The sequence below is a fragment of the Rhinopithecus bieti genome, unplaced genomic scaffold, assembly GCF_001698545.2.
Source record: "Rhinopithecus bieti isolate Rb0 unplaced genomic scaffold, ASM169854v2 scaffold_4514, whole genome shotgun sequence".
Classification (NCBI taxonomy): Eukaryota; Metazoa; Chordata; class Mammalia; order Primates; family Cercopithecidae; genus Rhinopithecus; species Rhinopithecus bieti.
This window is the reverse complement of record NW_016804396.1, coordinates 136,864-159,783: the sequence shown is the minus strand read 5'-3', so window position 1 is coordinate 159,783 and position 22,920 is coordinate 136,864. Positions and strand designations below refer to the sequence as shown.

The 22,920-nt window shown below is 38.8% G+C and overlaps 1 protein-coding gene across 1 annotated transcript in view; it reads right to left on the bottom strand.

The window, feature by feature from the left end:
- LOC108526856 (uncharacterized) overlaps window positions 1–15,367 on the bottom strand; it is a gene marked incomplete at its 5' end in the record, with an annotated part of 248,129 nt that extends 232,762 nt beyond the window's left edge. Inside the window, 2 exon segments of the mRNA XM_017867832.1 lie at window positions 14,975–15,004; window positions 15,007–15,367. Coding sequence (XP_017723321.1) covers window positions 14,975–15,004; window positions 15,007–15,367 — 391 coding nt within the window.
- Window positions 15,368–22,920: the final 7,553 nt, after the last annotated feature.

Sequence of the window (22,920 nt, the reverse complement as noted above, 5' to 3'; positions counted from 1 at the left end):
ATTTTTATGTGATTAATTACAAGACATTCGGTATCATGCACCATTTTGTCATAACTTCCAAGGGGACAAAACAAGATAATAAAATAATTGATCAACCTAAAGTAACAAGTTTTGTATGAACCCTTATAAATACCAATTGCAGGTAGAAAAAAAGATTCGATCTTGCTTAACAGGAGTATAAAACTAAACAAACCTATTATATTAAGCAAAGGCAAATGGGAGTTTGCAGAAAGAAGCATTTGTGTTGGAATAAACATATGAAGATGAGAAAAATCTGAGATTTTTGGAACTATATTGAGTGGTCCCTGTGGGGAAAATTTTATTAATAAATTCTACAAATATCAAGGCTTTTATAATGTCCAGTCATATAAGCTCTGTTTTGGGGAAAATAAACAAATCTTTTTGATTCTATCAAATACCAGTTGGTGGCCACTAATTTACCACAAACAAAAAGTGCTAAATTCATAGACCTGCAAGAGGTAAATGCATCATTCTAACAAGAGCTGGGACTAATTAAAACCTTCCCCAAAGCTCCCAAACAAATGTTCTATGGCGCGACTGTTTAACTATAGTTCTTAACAGTCAGACAATAATGATGCTTCCCTGCCTCTTATTAAAATCAATTATGGCATAAAATTCAGTCTCTCAGAAGGGGTAAACTGGTTCATGTGTGAATGAATTCTAAAGAGAATTGTCTGTAATTTAACAATAGAATACCAGGAAATTGCAAAGCAAAGAACTACCAACTCAAGAAAAAACATCTAATATCTTTATTTCAAAGCAAAGCTCAGATTTAAGGCAAAATATAACCTGGTTCCTATGAACCAGGGCCCTCTGCTGACTGCCTCCAAGCCTGTAAACACAGTCTTAATTGTTCTAGCTACAATTTATGGGTCAACATTGGTATCAGGAATCAATCTCTAATCTGGTAAGCAATCACTAGGCCTGTTCCCTGACTACCTTGACAAAAAGCATCACCAACTGTAATTCAGCACACCTCAGGCTAATACAAAATATCACCAGTAATTTTATCACATTCTACCTGAACATGACATATATATTTATTCTTCCTCTCCCTCCCATTTCTGCCCTTTCCAGGTCCATGGCAATATGACCTTTGCATGTCATTTACTCTTGCTGAATAATTCTAGCATTTCACATTAATAATACAGCTCGTAAATGATGTCATACACTAATTGTTTGGCATTTCCATCAAATAGTTCAATATAATTTTATTTTACTGAATGGCTATTTCTAAGAGATTAAGAAAATCGTCATTATATCAAACTAATAGAAAACAGCAGTAAAAACAGGCCACTATTATTATGGCTCTATATTTGGTCCAAGTGTTATTTGCTAAACAAATAAGTTCTAACCCTCACAAGTCACTAGTGTCCTATTCTTGCTTGGAAATATATATCAGAAGCACAGTCCCAGAAGGGACACCATTGTGCCATGAGCAAATGTTGGAAGGAAATCTAAGTATTTAGCATTCTGTCTTTTGAGCTACAGAAGTAACCCGGTGTTTCTGAGACCACATCCTATATTTTTCAAAGCTTCCTGCAAAGGTATGTGGAGTAGCATCCTCTGGCACCCGACAGCTCAGATGCACAAAGAGCTCACCTTGCTCCAGATGAAGAGTCTGTCTCACCCAGCTGAGCCATGAGCTGCAGGGCCAACTTGCTCTATTTGACCTCTCCTGTTTTAGAAAGGAGTCTTTCTGAGTCGTCAAGCCCCAGTCTCATGCTCATGTCAGGGAAGCTAAGGATACTCCCTGGAATGTTCCACAAATTAAACAGTCAAGGATGGGACCGCAAACAGAGATAATAAAAGCCCTGCACAGAAACAATTCTCCCTGTTTCTCACATTTGCACAGCAGTCATCATGAGCTGAATCCTCTTTTTCTCTCCTCATCCATTCTCTCACTCACCTTCAGTGATTATTTGACTGGTCAAGGCAGTGCTTAAGGAGATTAACCTGTTATTTTTTGTTTTTATTTTTACTTTCTGCATGAAATCTCTGAAGTGTTAGACACCATCAAACTTACTTTTTTGTTGTTTTTCAGGCACATGAAGAGCATAAAATAATGAACAATTCTGATGTGGTTTGAAGGCTGAATTAATTGAAAATCTACAGTGTGGAGAATATTCAATTTACATTAAATGGGTTCAAACATAATTAATATTATTACAAGGAATGTAGAACGAATTAGCTTTAAACTGTAACTAAAAACAAGTTACAAGTTACACCTTGATATCAACAGGGTACAATTTTCAGTTGCCTTTAGGGTTAATCTAAGCTCCATAAAAATGCTTTTAAAGATGTTATTTACACATTCTCTTTCTCTTTTTTCAGCCAAAAAGTTTATCATCTAAACACAGAAATGGAACACAGAAAATCATACTAGTGACTCTTTTCTCAATTTTGCCAAAGATAGTACTTAACTAGTACCCTTCTAGCTACAAAGCAGAAGAGGTAATTCATTATATGCATCAGATGTCTTAGGAGAGCATTTAGGTTCAATTCTCTCAGGGAATCCCAGGTGAGAAAGGTTCCTAAGAAACAGACCAGTTGCCAAAATTCAAGAGACTGGTCTGCTTGTTCCTCACCATGTGTCCTGGGGCAAATCACCTCAGTCACTTTGAACTCATTTTCCAATGGAAAGATTGGAGGAGAGATGGTAATAGCTGTTTTCTAAGTAGGCTTTTGTTCTGAAGTCCTGTGAATTTATTCTAAGAGGACCTACAATGCTATATTTCATTTAGAATAAATTATAATTTGTTATTGGACTATTGTGGAGGCCTAGATAATGAACATGAAAGATTATCCAAAAGAGTTTTTATTTATATTTCTGTAATTTTATTCTTCTCCTCTAATCTAAACTTTCACCAAATGTACAGGAAAGGTGAGGTTATACATTTAAATTACACCTCCCTTTTCCCCCTCTCCTGTGGAGGTGTTAAGACTCAGGTTTACAGGCCTGGTGAGGTGGCTCATGCAATCCCAGCACTTTGGGAGGCCAAGGTGGGTGGATCACGAGGTCAGGAGATCGAGGCCATGCTGGCTAATATGGTGAAACCCCATCTCTACTAAAAATACAAAAAATTAGCCAGGCGTGGTGGCGGGCACCTGTAGTCCCAGCTACTTGGGAGGCTGAGACAGGAGAATGGCTTGAACCTGGGAGGCGGAGCTTGCAGTGAGCTGAGATCACGCCACTGCACTGCAGCCTGGGTGACAGAGCGAGACTCCGTCTCAAAAAAAAAAAAAGAAAGACTCAGGTTTACCAAAAAATGTCGTGGGGAGCAGGAGTTTCTTTCGTGGAAAATATCAAGGTGGCTTTGGCTTCTTAGGAAACAATTTTATCCATACAACACCTTTCATACCTACAGTGTCTCACAGCTGAATAGAAGCAGTAGTTTAAAAAATATACACAGCAACCAAGCAAACCAAGGACTTCACAAATGCAAGAAATAAGATGAAAGAGGGAAATGAATTTTAAGAAAATGATCCTGTAATTTGTTTCCAAAGCAAAGTTCACCTTAAATTTGAAAACATTACAAAGGTTCTTGAAAAGGCCCTGGATGAGTCACTCCTACTGAAGGAGCTTTATCCTTAGCCTGACCCAGAATTTACAAAGCCAGTACAAATGCAGGAGGAGGCCAGTACGAATGCAGTTCAACAGGAGGGACAGGAAGTACTCAGTATATTGTATAACACCGTTAATCTAGTAGCATTTCTTATCACAGGGAATGAAATCTGTGCATGCAGTGCTTTCATCATAGCATTTGTTTGAACTCAAGAAATGTTTAGTTACATTGAATGGAAATTTCCATAAGCCATTTCATTAAAAATATGGCTGTCATCAAGAAACTAGTAACTTAAAGGAACTATTCCTAGTATGTCCTTAAGTTATATTTGCTCACTGTACTAACAGAGCCAAGATTTTCACTGCTTTTCTTACTGCATCGTCAATACATAGTGTAGAAAGCTGGAGGTTGTTCTCTCTCATGCATCATAAACACCAGTTTTCATCTAAGAATAGATACTGTTTGCATTTGTTTTACTGAAACGGCAGAAAGTATGACTTTATTTCCAATTTCCCAGATGATGTTACAAAATATGAAGTTAAAACTCAATCTTTTAACTTAATTAGCCAGTTTCTTAATGGGAAGATCTTTTATATTTGAGGAAGAAAAATTCATTGTAGTGAGGGACCATCACACACATATTGCAGGACATTTGGTATCTTGACCCTTGTATTAAATGCCAGTAGCTTCATCTAGTAATTGTGATGATTAAAAAAAACACCCTCATACATTTTCAAATTCCTCCTTGTTAGGGTGTCACATATTCCCTCCAAAACCACAGCTAATGAAAACTAGCCCAATGGTACCCGAAATCCGTCAAGGAATGGTCACACCAAACTTTATCAGGTTATAGATATCCCTTCCAGATCCTCACTCCTCTATAAAATCAAATATCCATTTTTCAGGGTCCTGCCAAATGCATACACATAGCCACAGTCTTATCAAATTTATTCTAAATGACTGGGTGCGGTAGCCTGTAATCCCAGCACTTTGGGAGGCCGACGTGAACAGAGCACTTGAGGTGAGGAGTTAGAGACCAGCCCAACCAACATGGTGAAACCCCATCTCTACTGAAAATGCAAAAATAAAAGTAGTCAGGCATGGTGACTCATGCCTGTAATACCAGCTACTCAGGAGGCTGAGGCAAGAGAATCATTTGAACAGGGGAGGCAGAAGTTCCAGTGAGCCGAGATCACCACTGCACTCCAGACAGGGTGACAAAGTGAGACTGTCTCAAAAAAAAAAAAAAGTTCAAAAGGAGCACACTGCCATCTGGCAGCATAAACTTTTCAATGTTGGAACAACCTTAGAAAGAATTTACTCTAACCCTCTTATTTTACAGGTAAGGAGACTGAAGTCTAGAAAAAGTAAGTGATTTGCCTAAGTTCTTAGGCGCTAATTAATACCAGAGGTAGGATTAGAGTCCACATCTTCCCAAATCTTTTCTCAATGTCCATCTCACTTTTCTCCAACCATAGCATTTATATAAACAAAAAATAAAGGAGAACCTTTCGAAACATACAGTTAATATATATACCTACTGAAAGCCTACTTTTTAAAGATCCAAGGCAATTTTTTTTTTTTTTTTTTTTTTTTTTGAGACGGAGTCTCACTCTGTCGCCCAGGCTGGAGTGCAGCGATGCGATCTGGGCCCACTGCAAGCTCCACCTCCCGGGTTCAAGCCATTCTCCTGCCTCAGCCTCCCGAGTAGCTGGGACTACAGGCGCCCACCACCACGCCCGACTAATTTTTTGTATTTTTTTTAGTAGAGACGGGGTTTCACCCTGTTAGCCAGGATGATCTCAATATCCTGACCCCATGATCCGCCCACCTCAGCCTCCCAAAGTGCTGGGTTTACAGGCGGGAGCCACCATGCCCGGCCCCAAGGCAATATTTTTTTAAGGAAAAAAATGAAAAAGAACACCTTCAAGTCTTTTCTAGCGAATCTGGATGCAGTGTTTTCAAATAGGATACTTTTAAGTCTTAAAGAAAATATAGTCTACCAACCATAAACCAAATAAAACAGTAAATGACGGCCAGTGGCTCATGTCTATAATCCTAGTACTTTGGGAGGCTGAAGCAGGCAGATCACTTGAGGTCAGAAGTTCGAGACCAGCCTGGCCAACACAGTGAAACCCCATCTCTACTAAAAATACAAAAATCAGCCTGGTGTGGTGGTGTGCGCCTATAGTCCCAGCTACTCGGGAGGCTGAGGCAGGAGAATCACCTGAACCCAGGAGTTGGAAGTTGCAGTGAGCAGAGATGGCACCACTGCACTCCAGCCTGGGCAGCAACTGAGACCATGTCTCAAAGGAAAACAGAAACAGAAACAGTAAATGACATTACACACAACTAACAAAGGCGGGTGAGTAAAATATAATCTGCTTGCCCTTTTAAGTAACGATGTACAATCATCAACTACCTTAAATACACTCACTGTTTTCTTTGAGGGGAAAAAATTCTCAGTGTACAAATTTATATTTCTATTTTTATCAAATTTGTATCATCAATGTTATTATTGCATTAACTCCATTGCCAATTTCCCATCTGCCTGTGCTTTTCAAAATAAATATGTCAATTAATAAAATATCCAGTGTTGCTTTTATGAGTTTTTAATAATTTCTAACTGTACAGCCATTTAGGCATCTGAACTATTATCATTAAAATATTTCAAATTGAATATACTTTAGATTGCCTGGGCTCGGGGCAACATACAAAGAATGTATAGTTCTAGAAGAAGGTACAGAATCTAGCTAGTTTGCATCCTTTTACATATAAACTAAGTCTGTGGGACTTACCCAGCTGCAGTATAAGTAGATGCCATAGGAAAATAGGGAAAAAACCTACACAAAATCGAAGTCACACAAACACTGGACAGCATCCTGTGGCCAGTTAAGATCTTCAATCAATACAGTATCAATGTGTACTTTTAATCACTCTTAAGCATTTAGATGTATCTTAAGTATCTAGCTTTTTCATGATTTCCAAATGCCACCTTTGAATAATAAGTGGTCCTCAAGCTTTAGTGTACATCAGAGTCACCTGGAGACCTTGTTTAAGGCAGTGGCTGGTCCTGGGTGGGACTTAGTAATTTGCATTTCTCAGGTGGAAGTGATGCTGCTGGCCCCGGTACCACGCTTGAGAACTGCACCCTTAAAGGTTTTTAAAAATATTTATTTTTTGACAGTTATAAATAATCAGAAGTACATTTTTCATTTCTACCCAGTGTATGAAATGCACACACACACACACACACACATTAAAACATATGAAACAATTTTTATTTATTTATATGTTTTATTTTATTGATTGATTGATTGATTGATTGACTGATTTTTCAGATGGAATCTCACTCTTGTTGCCCAGGCTGGAGTGCAGTTGCGCGATCTTGGCTCACTGCAATCTCCGCCTCCTGGGTTTAAGCGATTCTCCTGCCTCAGACTCCTGAGTAGCTGGGATTACAGGTGCCCCCTACCACACCTGGCTAATTTTTGTACTTACAGTAGAGACAGAGTTTCACCATGTTGACCTCACATGATCCACCCGCCTCAGCCTCCCAAAGTGCTGGGATAATAGATGTGAGACACAGAGCCTGGCCTAATTTTACTACGTATAATGAACACTGAGTTTTTTCCATCTATTCTGTCTTATTCTATTCCTTTTCATTCAAAAAGAAATGTTGGTCATAAGCCAGTAATTTGATTGTATGACCACTGTTAGATTAAGACCTACAATTGGAAAATACTGCTTGTGATTCCCTCTGTTAGTCACTGAATTTAATAATAACTATTAACTTGTATTGATATTTATCAGGTGCCAGACACCCCTCCAGTCTTTTCATACATTGTTCACTTCATAAATTAAGAACTCACATTAACACTATGAAGTAGGTGTCATTAAATGCCCATATATATGGAGAGGAAAACTGTAGTTAAAATCAGTGAATGCAACCTCCCCAAGGTTGCAGGGCTTAAGCATATCAGAACCAGATTAGAATGTAGGTCTAATCCAAGAGTATAACAGTACAGGTTGCTCTTTTGGAGCGAGATACTTTAATTTGAATCCCAGATCTACCGCATAGTGGTTGTGTGACTTTTGGTGAGCTACTAAGCCTCTCTAGGTTTTGGTTTTCCCATCTATAAAAGAGATAGGGCTCATGTAGGAACTGTGAGGATTAGATGAGATAACCTAAGACAAGCACAGGGCCAAACTAGCACATAGTAAGGCTTCAATCATTGTTATCTATTCTTACATAGAAACGGCATTCTTAATTGCCACATCAAACATTGTCTCCTTTCCCTTTCCCTTGGCTTTTAGTTCCCGGTACTGTCTCTAGATTTGCCTTTTCCCCTGATTTCTTGGCTTCGGGCACTTGTTATCCTGTGACCTTGCTTCTGCCCTTCCCCCTTTCATCCTCCCTCGGCAACTTGACCTGTTGTGCAGGGGTTCTCAGACCTCCTCATGAGGCAGTTCCCATGGCTTCTACCTGTCTCCAGGCACAAAGACCCCAGCTCCTCCTTGGAACCCACCAACCCTACCTAACCTTATAGGTACCGAAAAGTTATTCCACAATGAAAGTATAAGTTGTCACCAACAAATGAAGTCTCTAATCAACAAATTATTTAGAAATGTGAGAGAGCAGAGATCTGCTGTATAACCCATACATGATGTTATATAAAATCATCAACATTTCACTTGACCATTTCACAATGACATACCATAATGGGATGTGAAAACCAAAATGACACTGAAGGTAGTATTTGTGTGGCTAATCCTGGATTTACACAGTGAGGTTGCAAGAAGATAACATCAGGCTCTTTTGACTACCCCGGATCATCTTTTCTTGCTGGAAGCTTCTCCATATAAGAAAATTTTAAACCAGATATTTCCAACAAAATGAAACAATCGAAGATGACTCTTCAAGGTAGCTATAGAATTCTCTTCTCTAGGTATCTCCTTAAACAGGAGTGAGATGCACTCCAATAATTCCTCTAATAAATGCCCCTTCTCTGAGAAAGACTGACTTTGAAATCCCATTCTCTGTAGCTCATTTTACTTCTGTGTGCCCAGTGAGTACTAGCACCACTAACCCAACTTTTCTTCTTTTCTCAGTTGCTATCTCCCCAAAGAAATCATCCTTTTTTGTTTTATTTCAGCTTTCCCAAGCTAGGCCTCTATTCTTAAACTGGGGACCACTTGCCTCCTCTTTGCCTCCACCTGTTGCTCACAGTGCTCCCAGGACATATGTCCCCATGTCATGGAATGAAGTAATGGATATAGATTACTGGATCTCTGTGAACCACACCTTTCCTGTTCACTTCTCACCAGAAAATAGTCTGGTTAGGCTAATCACTATAGATTGATTCAGTTACTAGCCTATGGTAGATGGAGCCTCTTTTCTCACTAGCCAAACTTGGTAGTGGTAACCCATCCCACAGGTCCCAACTCATCAGCACTAGAATTATATTATCTAAAATATGAATGGAAACTTCCATAAGCCATTTCATTAAAAAATGGCTGTCATCAAGAAACTAGTAACTTAAAGGAACTAGTACTAGAGAGTTCCAAGGCCAGTTCATGAAAATCATATGGAGATCAGGGTGCCGAAACTCATGAAATATGCAGTTTATTATTCTAAAATTCATAATTGGAAAGCACTGTGAGGAAGGGGACACAGTAAATATGGCAAGGAATCTGGACTTATGCAGATGTGGTTTTGATGTTCAAGTCTACATTACCTTGGGTAACTTTATTTACTTCTTTGAACCTAAACATCCCCATACAATAGTAATAAAAATATCTAGATTAAATATAACATAGATTACATCTAGAATTACTAATTCTAATTACTACTAGAATCAGAAGTAATGTATGTAAAAATATCTCATGGAATACTTGGTATGTAGAAGAAGTATTTAATTCTTTAGGATGATTATTACTACGAGAATCTTAGATTCAAAGAGAGAGAAAAAAATCTCAAGACAAAATGAAAGTTATATTCTCCTTTTGGAGAATTTGAAAATTACTTTGTTTTTTGAAGGTTCAATTTGATGGTTTGAAAACAGCCCTAATTACAGCTCCATCAGCCTCAATTTATTGATAGATTCAATTTGTAAGAAAAAAACAAAAGGTTTTCTCTTACATTTCTCAGCAACATCCCTAAGGGAATTCTTCTATACATCTGTGATACACATATTGAAAAGAACTCACGTTTGACCTTAGTATCTACTTTCAAAGTTACTAAAACGTGATTTTTTTTCTAAGTTTTTTTTTTTTTTAAATGTAGAATTTGGAAGAAAGGTCATTTTATCTATCAGGGAGTATAAAAGCACTACAGCGAATGCTTCAAGGAACTACAAAAAATGACTTAGAAAAAAATGATTGGTTCCAAAACACTAAAGCCATACCATATAAATTTATAAATATTTAATTGTATCAAGAAAAAAAAAGTGATGTAACTATTCAATCTATTTTCATCATGGATTTAACTTAGCTTAATTAGCTTAGTACACTTATGGGTATCATAAGGGTATTAAAAGTTACATTAGGATGATGTGAACCATGTCATACGAAAACCTTGACTAGAGTACAATTGAGTATCAAATATCGTTTGGAGCTTTTTGGGTGACAAGTCAAAATGAGAAGCATGGTGAATTTTGAGCCTATCCTTTTTCTAACCAAAAAACCCCACTAGTTAATCAGAAGAGATATACTTTTAAAATTCCCAGCAGTCAATGCAAAAAGGAATTTATCATGGGAATCCTTATATAAAGAATTTGAAAATGCATAACACAAGGTGCCAAGATATTTCTTTCCATTACAGCTCATCTCTGTTATATTGGCTCTCAGTAGTTAAAAAATGGGGGGGGGGGTATCATATTAAAGCATAGTGTAATAAAGACATTTTGACATTTTAACAAAAAAGTTTTGTAATGTGATTACAGTAAGTACATTTCTGGTTATGTAGTTTGATATACATGGAGAGTTTAGAAAACGTAGAGCAATTAGCAACTGGACTATTACTCTTAAATATCAGTGATGGTAGTTCCAGGTTTTTCAGAGATGCTGAATAAGAAGGAATTTGAGCTTTCAATCCCTGGCTATACCCTGAACCACACGTATGAATTCTTGATCAAAATATGTATTATCCACGTGCCAACTGGCAGGCATGCACTTGACAAAGGTAACATTGCTCTGAAAATAAAATAAACCCATATGTATTTTAGTCTAAACAGTGTGTAAGTCCCTTTCTACATATTAGTCAGCAAAAATAACTACAGACAAAGACAATTTTTTTTTCAGGAGGAAACTTTGGATTTGCCTCAGTGCTCAAATGAGATGAAAAGAAAATAAAGAAACAGTAACATGAAAGAAGGTGTCCCTCTAAATTTCCTCTTCTCCATCCAGTTCTACATTCTCCTTTAATTAAACTTGATTTCCCTCAAGCACTAGCACTCCAGATAATTATTAAATAGCCAAAATTAGTGTTTCTATTTTGTTTGATTAATTAAGACTATTGCCCATTCCATAAGCAGGATCTCCGAATTTAATTTCATTATTAGTCCTCACAGCCAAATTCAGGACCTCCCACTGGGATTTCATAGATTACAGATTTTATGGTACAATATAAAAAACAATTGTGGAAAATGTATATCTATTATAATTGTTTCCGTTTTCTTTAAACTCAAGTGTATTTTGTGATTTCCAAAAGAAAAAGATGATTTCACAGTAGTTTTTGTTTGTTTTGCCTTTGCTTTAGATATGCAAAAGCACAATATTTCATCTATTATAGAGATTAAATAGGCATGTGTGGGCTGGTCTGAAAAGTAAATTATGTTTTGTAGCATTGTTATACTTGGAAAATGAACTCTGAGACCAAATAGACATTTTTCAAATGGACTTCTGGGATATAACTATCTTCATAAGTTGGAGTACACCAGTATTTCATTTCTTTATGACTTTACTAGCCCATTTATTGGGGAAACATTAACAGCTGTCTACTATGTTTCAAACACTGGGCTGGGGGCTTGGATTCAGGTGGCTCCCTCACCACCAATTTACCCAGTGAGGAACTCACAGTAGTTGTGAGAGAGGACAGGGAAATACATAAAAATTATTGCAACAATTATTCAAAGTATGTTCAAAATGCTATAGAAGCAGACAAGATGAAATGATTAATTCTTCATGGAATTGGGTAAGTTTTCCCGAAGGAAGTTCCACTGGAAGTGAGCCACCAAGAATCAAGAGGGACTTTCAGGCAGAGGGCATTCCAGGAGAATGAATCCATGAACCAGAGATCAGAAGTCTGAACACTAAGGAGACCTTATACACGAAGGGGAGCTAAAAGAAAGCGCTTGGAAGAGTTTTAGAAGCTATACTAGAGAGTTTAAATATTGTAAGTCGTTGGGATCCAACAAAGGTTTAGAAAAAGAGACTTACACAGTTAGATCTGACTTTGTAAAGATTAATTGTAGCAATGCCACCGTGGAGTGTAGATGCTGCTTTTTTGCACACATGCACACAATAACCACTGAAAACTGAATATTCTTTGATTCTTCATCACAATAATCCCTCCACTTCCAAATGTGCTTGTACTTAGCTGCTGAAGCCATCAGAACCTCGTAAAGTTTGAGTTTGTGTAGCAAAGACAGACGGTTACCATTGCGAGACTCGATGTGAGGCTCCCACTCTTTACATGAAGAACATTAACTTCATGGCTAAGCTGACCATTTAACAATTGTATTTTTAAATATCTTTCTGTTTCTGGGAGAGATCTTAGTCCTTTAGCCATGGCTTTAAGAGCAAACAGGCATCGGTCCATTTTAAATATCTTCTGCTTTTTCCTCTATAAAATGTGATCAGTGAAGAATGGACGTCTCAGGCTCTTGTTATCACCAACCTCCTCCACACCCACATGTAACCAATTGGGTGGCTGTCCCTTGTTACTGGGCTCCAGACTGAGGCTCTACCTGCCTTCCCCATCTTGTTTTTCCAAAGCACCCATTTGTACCAGAAACTGAAACATGGCAGAAAGAAGGAATCAGCATGACATAGCTCAATTCATGGGAAAAGAACCCTGGCCAGAAAATTCACAGGAAAATAACTACAAGCAACTAAGACGATGCTACAGCACCACACACACTAAGAACAGGAAACAAATGCATGGCCTGAACTGTACAGTAGCACCGCCTGCTTTCAGCCCTGAGAAACTAACCCAGACTCTTATCGAGCCAGAAAGAAAACACTCGTCAATGGGCCAGTAGGTCACAGTGAAAATATTAAAGGAACTGTTGGTAAACACCAACAGGGCTTTGGCTAAGACAGCAAAGTAGACTTAGACTACTCATCACCACCTGTTGCACATTCCTCACTCTTCCTGCCCCTCCCTACCCTTCACCCTGGAGAGTCCAAGATCACACAGTAAATAAAACCATGATCCGTGAAAGCTCTCAGAGCTTTGGCCATTACTATCCCCAGCAAAAGCTGAAAGTATTTCCCTGGGGATTTCAGCCAAAAACACTTTTACACTTAAATCTATGTTCTAGTCTGGAAGAGTGCATTGCCATTTGTTCTGCAGTGGATTTTTTTTTTTTCTAGATAACTTCTTTCCCACTAACTATCAGGCTTATGTTTTCAAAATAGTTCAGATTCACGGTATGTAAGGCGCGGAAGAATACTACAGAGAAAACACCCTCATCTCAAATCCAAACCCCCTGAGATGAAGTAATAAAACTAAGCAATATAGTTGAAAGCCAAGGACAGTCTGAGTTTCAACAGCCCCTCCAGATGCAGAAAGAATTACAGATTTTTCTTAGTACCATACCTCTTTTATATTCCTTCCACATACCTCAAACTAAATTCCAGATCTGAAAAACTCAGTTTATATCTTATTCCCACTTAAAGGTCTTCCACCAAGAATATACCTCCTATGAATGGTAGGATGTTATTTATTTCAGAGTTTTGTCAGTATTTCTGTCCTCCGAGATGTAAAGGGGAAGTCTCTGACCACTCAGTAATGACTCTAGAGAGAATAGATTTCTGGACCTGCTACCTGAAGGTCAGGCACTCAGGGAAGATAAAAGGGTAAGTTTTATTACTGAGCTCTCTTAGAAGTTGAAATATGCCCAGAGAAGAGGAAGTATTAAGAAATTTAAAAGAGGGAGTGAGATCTTCACAAGTCTGATGTGACTTTACTGTTGTTTTCTGGCTTTTTCTAATATATTCATTCTGTGTGTTTTGTTTTACAATGCCCAGTTCAATAGCATCATCCATTTTTGCCCTGAAGGATTGGTTTTGAGCTCTAATTGGAACTGGGGACAGACTGTTTGTATTTAATCTGTCTGTACATCTTCTACTCAGTAACTGAGTAAAGCTCTTAAACTCTACTGCAAATATCCCTGGATTCCAATGAATTTGTCTTACTTAGTAGACATAGCAACACATATTGTTTTATTTATGGATAAGCAAAGCCTTAACAACTTTTATATTCCAAATACTCAGCATGATTTATTTATTTCCTCTTTTTAGAAAGAGCTGAAACAATGATGCTGTGGAAGGTTAAAAAAAGAGTAACATAAAATGTGCTGGAAACAGAAATTACTTGGAGTTAATGTTTAATTCAAATGAATTAAACGAGATATAGTCTACAAAGAAGTCAGGGCTCCCTATTACTGGTTAATATTGAAAACCTATCTAAGGAATTCAGAGTAACATTATCTCCCTTCTATTTGGGTACTTATAAAAGAAATGCAGTCTTAAGTATTTTCTAAAAACGAGAACACATTACATGTTTATCATTAAAATGTTACTTTTTTTTAACAAATTTAGACAAATTATTTTGAGTGGCTTTGAAATTTCACCAAAAGATTCCCTAACGCTTGTGTTTAACAAATTACTATTGTATATATTTTTAATTATATTCTATTATAAAATATTATTATATTTTTAAAATATTTATACTTATAAATTAAAATATTTTTACAATCATATATGGTTTTAATATTTAACCTATCTTTGTGTTGCTTTTTATAGAGAACTTTCTATAAGATACTAGAGGGAACAAACAGGGGGAAAGGGAGGATGGGATACGAGAGGAATTTTGAATGTACAAAAGGCGTTTTATTTAATTTTCCATCTATTTTAAAAGCCAGAAGGACATACTGACCAAGCTTTGCTGGTCTCCCGGCGCGCGCCGCGCGCGCGGCCGCGCGCACACACAACCACACCCACACCCACACACACACACACACACCACGCTTCATCAGCATGGTCTGTCCTTCCCCGCCCCAGCCAGCCCCGCCCACGCAGCCCCTCTCCCCCGGCGCAGGCAGCCTTGTCAGTCCCTCACCGGGTGGCTCCGCGCACTCCCTCACGACCGCAGCACCTACCCTGCTGGGACCTCAAGACAGACGCGGGACTGGCTGCTGCTCCGAAGGAAAAGCCTCCCAGGACCAGCAGTAAGAAAATGCAAAGAAAAAAAGGTGGTAGTGAGGCTCCTTTACTTTCCACAACAAGGGGAAGTGTTGAACCCCATGCACTAGGCTGCTCCGCAACGCGGGTTTCGGAGGAAATTGACGGCAGAGAGAGCTGCGCCTGCGGTGGAAAGTTGGGGGGATTCCCCCAGCTACCCGCGCCAGGCTCCTTTCTGGTTCCCGCCGCAGCCTTGACAGCTCCCCTTGTCTCCGAGCCCCTCCAGAGCCCTGCTGGTTTCCACCCGGAGCTGGGCTGTGTTGCCACACGCACTTGAGAAATCCTAGCAGTTGCGCAAAGAGTCCCAGAAGTTAGAAAGGGTGATTGTGTGTGAATGTGTAAATATACAGTACAAGAGGCTGGAACAACTGAGTGGGGCCAACCCTCAGATACAGCCCGAGGTTTCGGATTTCATTTGGCAACTGGTAGCTTCACAGGACTCCAGCCGCACTAGAGGGGAGGCCGGCAGGAGCCCCGCCCTCCCAACGCCTGGGTTATCTGAGAGCCTGAGCTACACCACCGGGCTCCACCGACAAAATGCGCCCTGCCTGGTTCCTCCGCATCTGGCTTTGCTCGTTCCTTTCAAGTGCATCATAGATACGTGTTGGTCACAGATCTGGGGCTGTGGACGCGAGGAGGTTAGTGAATACAAGTCTCCTGACCACAGTGAGCTCTGCATTTCATTGGCCATACCCCACACGCCGGTTTTACTTCCTTCTACCAACTCTCTTGTCTCGCTAAAATTTTATTTCTCCAATCAGAATTACCTGGGCCATTAAACCAATATTCCTGGAAATGCACATTTAGATGGATGCCCTCTAGTTAGAGCCTTAGAGAAATTCAAAGTATAATTACTTTCTTACCGTGGTGTAAGAACTCTCGGAATTATACAATATGAGGCAAAAAGACAAACTAGTAAAGATTATTTTGATGCAGGCCGTCTCTTCCCACCATCACCAAAATGTCTGTTTCAAATTGTGATCTTACAGTTCTGGTTACCTGGCATGCTGAGTAAAATTATTTCAAAAAGCTTTGTAAACATCTCTGTTTTAGAAGGCCACTTAGAGTGAATCAGTCCTGTAATCCTAGCACTTTGGAAGGCCAAGGCAGGAGGATCGCTTGAGCCCAGGGGTTTCGGACCAAAACTGGCAACATAATGAGACTCCTGTCTCTACAAAAAAATTAAAAAAAAAAAAAAAAAAAAAAAAAAAAAAAGGTTCCGCGTGGCGGCGCATACCTGTAGTCCCAGCTACTCGGGAGGCTGAAGTGGGAAGATCTCTTGAGCCCAGGAGGTCAAGGCTGCCATGAGCTATAATTGTGCCACTGCACTCCAGCCTGGGTGACAGAGTGAGACCCCATCTCAAACAATTACTACTACTAATAATAATAATAAAATCTCTCTTTTAGAAATCATCACCAGATATCCTGAAGACACATAATGGGGGTGTTCTCACTAGGGAGCTCCGGTGAGAGAAGGATGTGGAAGAAGAGGACATGTTCAGTTTTAGAAACACCAAAATAAAAGCTGAGTGGACTCTGATATGTTTTCCTTTTATCCTCTTTCTCCAAGTTCTTGGAGAAACCAATCTACCCCTTCCCATGCTGAGGTCCTATTATAAACTTGATTTTCTGGCGGGAGAATTCTCAGCCCTTTAATGAATCAAATTAATTTGTGTGGGGAAAAAATTGTGTTTCATATTTCATTTAAAAAGTATGTATGGAATTCCTAAGATAGAAGTAATGTAACTTATTATCTAATTGGTGGGAAAAAATGACCTTCATCAACCCACATGGCCTTACATGTTCTAGCAACACCCTGGCAGGTGAATGCTGATGGGCAGTTTCAGATGAAAGCTGGAAAATGATAACATTAACACAAATGAAATTTGCACACATTTGATGGACTCAAACACCTCAGGAAGACAAGTGCCAATAATTATGATTCAAGATTGGGACATTTAAAAAAACCAAGGAAACTGTCACGTCAGTAACTTATTTCAGGATCTAACAAATACTACCACATTTAGTCTCAAAGTGATACAAAACTGAACTCAGGGTGGTTACTGGGTAGTCTCTAGTCCAAAAGATTAAGACACACCTCTAACATACGCACCCGCTATGTTCAAGGCCTTTTCCTTCCCATCTTCTGGTTCTGTCTCCACCCTTTGCAATTGATAGTACTTCATTGGTGTGTGTGATATATGTGATTATCTTAAGATAGAAAGTACAACAGAAGGAGAGGATGGTTGTCACTTGGGGATTAGACAGTTGAGAGGATAGGAAAGGAGTTATATCCACCAATACAAACGCCTTCTTCCCCTCCTACTTAGAAAGAGATGGACCATTGCATTCCTTTTCTAGAAGCCCCTCAGCAAGGAGTCTGTTACAAGAGAATACAACCTGAACTAGAAACTGCGTGGTGTTCTCTGGCCTCTGACTATACTATTCATCTCTTATTGTAGATTAATTGGGACCAGGGGACATCCCTTATATGTATTGTAGCATCTTTAAAGGAGAGAGTAAACTCTTGAACAAGACCCTTGAAACCTGATTCTAGTCAGAGAATGCTGATGTGACTGATACAGACTCCAGGGAGGTGGTGTCCGACATTCAGCTCCCTGGGTCTCTGCTCAGAACTTGCCCAGAGGGTTACTTAAAGCTGAGTTTTATCAGTCAGCCTCAATTATGAGTTAAAGGTGTGCCTCAAACCAACTCTACAAAACTCAGAAATGATTCAAGGGTGAGGGCTAACTTTCCAGGATCTTCAGGTCCTAGACACCTTTAGGAAAAAAAGTCTATGAAAGGTCAGTATAATGGCAGGCAGAGTTTGAAGAACTTCAGTATTTACAGGGAGGATGTACAATACTCTAGGACCAGGGGGATTCCAGAGATCTAGAAATGAAAGCGGAGGAAGAGAGAAGGAAGATAATGGCCATACTACATTTGGACAAGTTGTTTGAGTGTTGGTATTGCCAGAGTCAAGGAAAGAAACCCCTCCACAGACAAAGCCCCGGACACTGATTCTATCAGGCCATTCTTTCAATGGAATTTAGTTAGGGAAAGCTTAGCCAGTGTTTCTACAATTACTTTGTCTAATATTTAAAGTATATGGCTCAAATGTTACTATTAAACGAGTATGGATGAAAATGTATTTTAATGTACTTCACTAACTTAAAATTGCAAAGTTTTCACCAGATTCCATGTCAGATTCTTTGAAAACCTTAGCATAGAGTAATTCATTGTCATATTACCCTATTGTCCATTAATATCAGATACTGGAGCTTTTTATTTATGTTTTCTTTTAAGAAAACATACATTCCTAAGAGGGCAAAAAACACAGTAACAAAACTGAATAGTCAAGAATTGCCAAAATCCTAACATTTTCAACAAGCTCTCACCAACAGTGCAGAATTTGTGTGGGTACTGGGATTTGCCAAGATCTGATTTCAGGATTCAGATAGAAGGCTATGCCTTTTAAAGCAAGTCTGTTTCTAAACATCTCTTCTTGTTTTTTCTTTTTATTTCCTGGTAGAAGTTTCTTTTCTACAAAGTCCAGCTTTGTCTGAGCTAAGTAAGGTGGAAAGAGATTAAGGGAGCTTCGTGCCTACCCTCTCCAACACTTTGGATCACATGACTCAGGGAAAGATGTATTACTGTTGTTAAAATGGCGGGAAAGATCAATCCAGCTAAATACCTGTAAGTAAGATAATCAAGGAGAGAAAGAGCATGATAGAAAAATCTGCTGTGTCCATGGGTCATCTATGGCCTCTATAATTCTACCACATGCCTTCTAACAGTCAACAGCTTTAAAAATGAAGCACATTATGTGCCCATTAAGATCCTGAGAGGAGCCTAGTATCAACCATCACCACACTTTCTTTGAATTCACATATTTTTGGATCACACTCTCTCATCCACCAGACCCCAAAGTAGATGGTTCCAAAATATTAATGATTAAATTTACTTTCAAAGTACTGTCTATTGGTTTTTGTCTAATTACAAAATTAATTAGCTCAACTCATGAAACTTGGAAGCTACAGAGAATCTTAAAAGAAGAAATTTAAAACTGCCCATGATCTCCCTACTTAGAGATAAGTAATAACATTTTGAATATGTCTAGTATGTCCAATTGTTTTTTACCTCTGTGTATGTGCCTATTTTGTATAATGATTTGGATCATATTACTAACCAAAGCAAGATCCTTTTGGCCTGAGCCCAGAGTCAAACCTTGGTTTCCAATGAAGATGTTCCTTTTTGAGACAGCGTCTCACTCTGTCCCATGGGCTGAAGTGCAATGGCTCCATCTCAGTTCAATGCAGCCTCGAACTCCCAGGCTCAAGGGATCCTCCCCACTCAGCTTCCTGAATAGCTGGGACCACAGGCATGCACCACAAAGGCTACTTAATAATTTTTTTTTTTTTTTTTTTTTTTTACGGAGTCTCGCTGGCATGTTCTCAGCTCACTGCGGGCTCTGCCTACCGGGTTCACACCATTCTCCTGCCTCAGTCTCTCGAGTAGCTGGGACTACAGGCACCTGCCACCACGCCCAGCTAATTTTTGTGTTTTTAGTAGAGATGGGGTTTCACCTTGTTAACCAGGATGGACTCAGTCTCCTGACCTCATGATCCGCCCACCTCGGCCTCCCAAAGTGCTGGGATTAGAGGCATGAGCCACCGCGCCCGGCCCTAATTTTTTATTTATTTTGTAGAGATGAAGTCTCTACAAGTTACCCAGGCTGGTCTCAAACTTCTGGGCTCAAGCGTCCTCCTGTCTCAGTCTCCCAAAGTGCTGGGCTTACAGGCGTGAGCCACTGCTCCCAGTCTCAAAATGCTTCTTTTTATGCTGTTTAAACCTAAATTCAGGAATTTGCTGGATTCTGTTAAAGAATTAATCTCGGCCGGGCAAGGTAGCTCATGCCTGTAACCCCAGCACTTTGGGAGGCGGAGACAGGCAGATCATAAGGTCAAGAGGTTGAGACCATCCTGGCTAACATGGTGAAACCCCCTGTCTACTAAAAATACAAAAAATTAGCCAGGCGTCGTGGCGGGCACCTGTAGTCCCAGCTGCTTGGGAGGCTGAGGCAACAGAATGGCGTGAACCCGGGAGGCAGAGATCGCACCACTGCACTCCAGTCTAGGCGACAGAGCGAGACTCGGTCTCAAAAGAAAGAAAAAGAAAAAAGAATTAATCTCTGCCTTCCGTGATGCGCAGGTTTTCTCCAATCAGCTCCCAGAGAAAGTTTCTGCTTTATACCTACTCTGGTCATTTCTAAATCCCTTACTAGTCTAGAATTTCCTTGTGCTTTGTTGACTCACAATTTCTCTAAGACAACCTTTAATATGCAGTCATTCACATTTTAGCTCAACACATTCTCTATCCTTTCTCTACTTGCTTATGAGTACAGGCATATGTGTGTGCATGCACGCACACACACACACACACACACCAGGAACATTTAATATCACATATGCATACTCATAAAGTGAAATAGTTCTCCAGACATGCAACTGTTCACTTGTGGGCTCAACTCTTAGTGTAATACTGAATGACATTTAAAATATTTAGAAATCTAATTGTACCTGAGCAACAACAGAATGGGCTTACTGTGACTACACATGCCATTTTGTAGATTTCAAGAATATTCACATTTTGGAATCTTCTCTTTTAAGTTTTTTAGAAAATTAAATACTGCCATTGAAATAACACCATTCTTCTCCCAAGAATCATTATACAGTATTCCTAAGTTACATGTGTGACTTTTAAAATGGTTTCCTATTCCCTTATACTCAGGATAATAGAAAGCAAGTTATCAATAAGTTCTTCACATTCATAATTCATGTTTCTAATTGCATTGTCATGTATATTCCAAACCTTATCATCTGTCTAGGAAATCCTCATTTCATCCTATTTTCATCATATCACAAGCTCTTTAAATAATGGTTTTTTTGGCATCAATTCTGTTCTTTCCCTCTCTGCATTGCCTGCTTTATCTCATCTCAGATAATTTGAAATTTAAAGAGAACATTTACCTCTTTGTACGTTCTTACCCCACTGATAAAAGAATACAGAGTCGAGATACAAATCTAAGCTGTTAAAACTGTTAAATAACTCAGATACTAGGCATAACTGATCCCGTTGTTGATCAAATGTTAGATTTGATCAACATTTGGATTGCTAACTAGAAAATTGGAGCTGAGGTCATTGTTTTAAGTCATCTAAAACCAACTAGATTGTCAAGAAGACTAAAATGTTTTATTGTTATAGAGTGCAGACAGGACCATCAACTTACTAAATTATCTTCCATAAAAACTAGATAAGAGAGTGTAAATGAATCAATATAACTAATCCAAACACACATTAATAATGATAATGATAAAATAAGAATATTCCTTATAGTTATTAATGTGCCTTTCCCATATGTGAAGTCTTTATTGCAGCAGCTATGAAAAATTTATCCTTATTTTCACTTTGCAAAAGAGAGAACAAAGAGAAACATTGTATATATCTTATTCACAGTCACATAAGCTAATAAACGATGGAGAAAAGATTTGAATTTAGGGTATTCAAGTACAAAGTCTGGATTCTTTTCACTGATGTATCAACAACAGCATCTCCCTATGCAAATAGGGACAGCACAATTTCCCTTTCATATATCACTTATATTGGCCAAGTGTTTGAAAATAACTGTTATTGCATTATTTTGTGAGGAGGAAGATTGTTGTTCTCCTACAGACCAATTTTAAATCCCACTTAAAGTATTAATTTTAATGTCCTACACTATCAGATCTTTTATTCAAGTTACCAACCAATAGCAAAATTAACTGCTCTTCTTGCTATTCCAACCAATAGCAAAATTAACTGTTTTTTTCTTCGTGCCCACTATCTGTGAGAGGTGCTAATGGACAGTGAATTGGCCAAAAAGCCAAGGGGAGTATCAGCAAGTGGAATAGTAAATGGTTCAGATAATTCAATAACTTGAAAGTTAGTCCCTCAATACTGAGTGTTGTATTCAAAATCTTAAAACTAAGATCTTGAAGTGAAACTAAAAAAATTTTTGAAATTATAAGCTTGTTTTTTTAAGACGTTGTAAAGATAGGCCGAGGCTGATTATGTAAGAAGTAGTGTTGGAGATAACTAGTTCCTTAATATTTGAGAAATGACCAAACATAAACTTCCTAGAAAATCAATTAAAAAATAGGACTTTTGAAAGATTTTCAAAATAAACTAGGAGGATATTCCAAGAAGATAAATATTAAAGGGAAGTTCAAGATGTGGGCTATTAAGCAGACAAAAATAGGACTACAAAATTATTGTCCTCTCCTTTTCCTTTTTTTGCTTTTCTTTTCCCGAGTTTGTGTTTGAAAATGAGAGCAAGCAAGCTTTGTGAAGGCTTACTTTGCAAGAATGGCGAGCTTAGGCTGAGTTTTAAGATGAGACTCAACTGGGGCTCAGGCTGGGGAGGGCAAATGGTAGCCTTTCTAAATGCTGAGCAATTTTTCTTGATGTCTTCAATGGATGACTTTCTTCAATCTTGTGTGCTTTACTCAAGGATAGACAAGTGAGTAAAAGAGGCTTCTAAATGATGATCATGTGGAATAGTCCCAATATTTGGAAACGGAGACACCAGAACTTCAGCCTAAGACACTGATGCATTTTAAAGAAAAATAATCCTTTTGGATAGGACATTAGATGATTCCATTCAAATGTTCTCTAACTCAAACTGGGGGAAAATGATTCCACATTCAAGAAAGGGAACTGTGGTTGGGTGTAGTGGCTTGTTGCTGTAGTCCCCACTACTTGGGAGACTGAGGTGGGAGGATTGCTGGAATGCAAGAGTTTGAGGCTGCAGTGAGCTATGATTGTA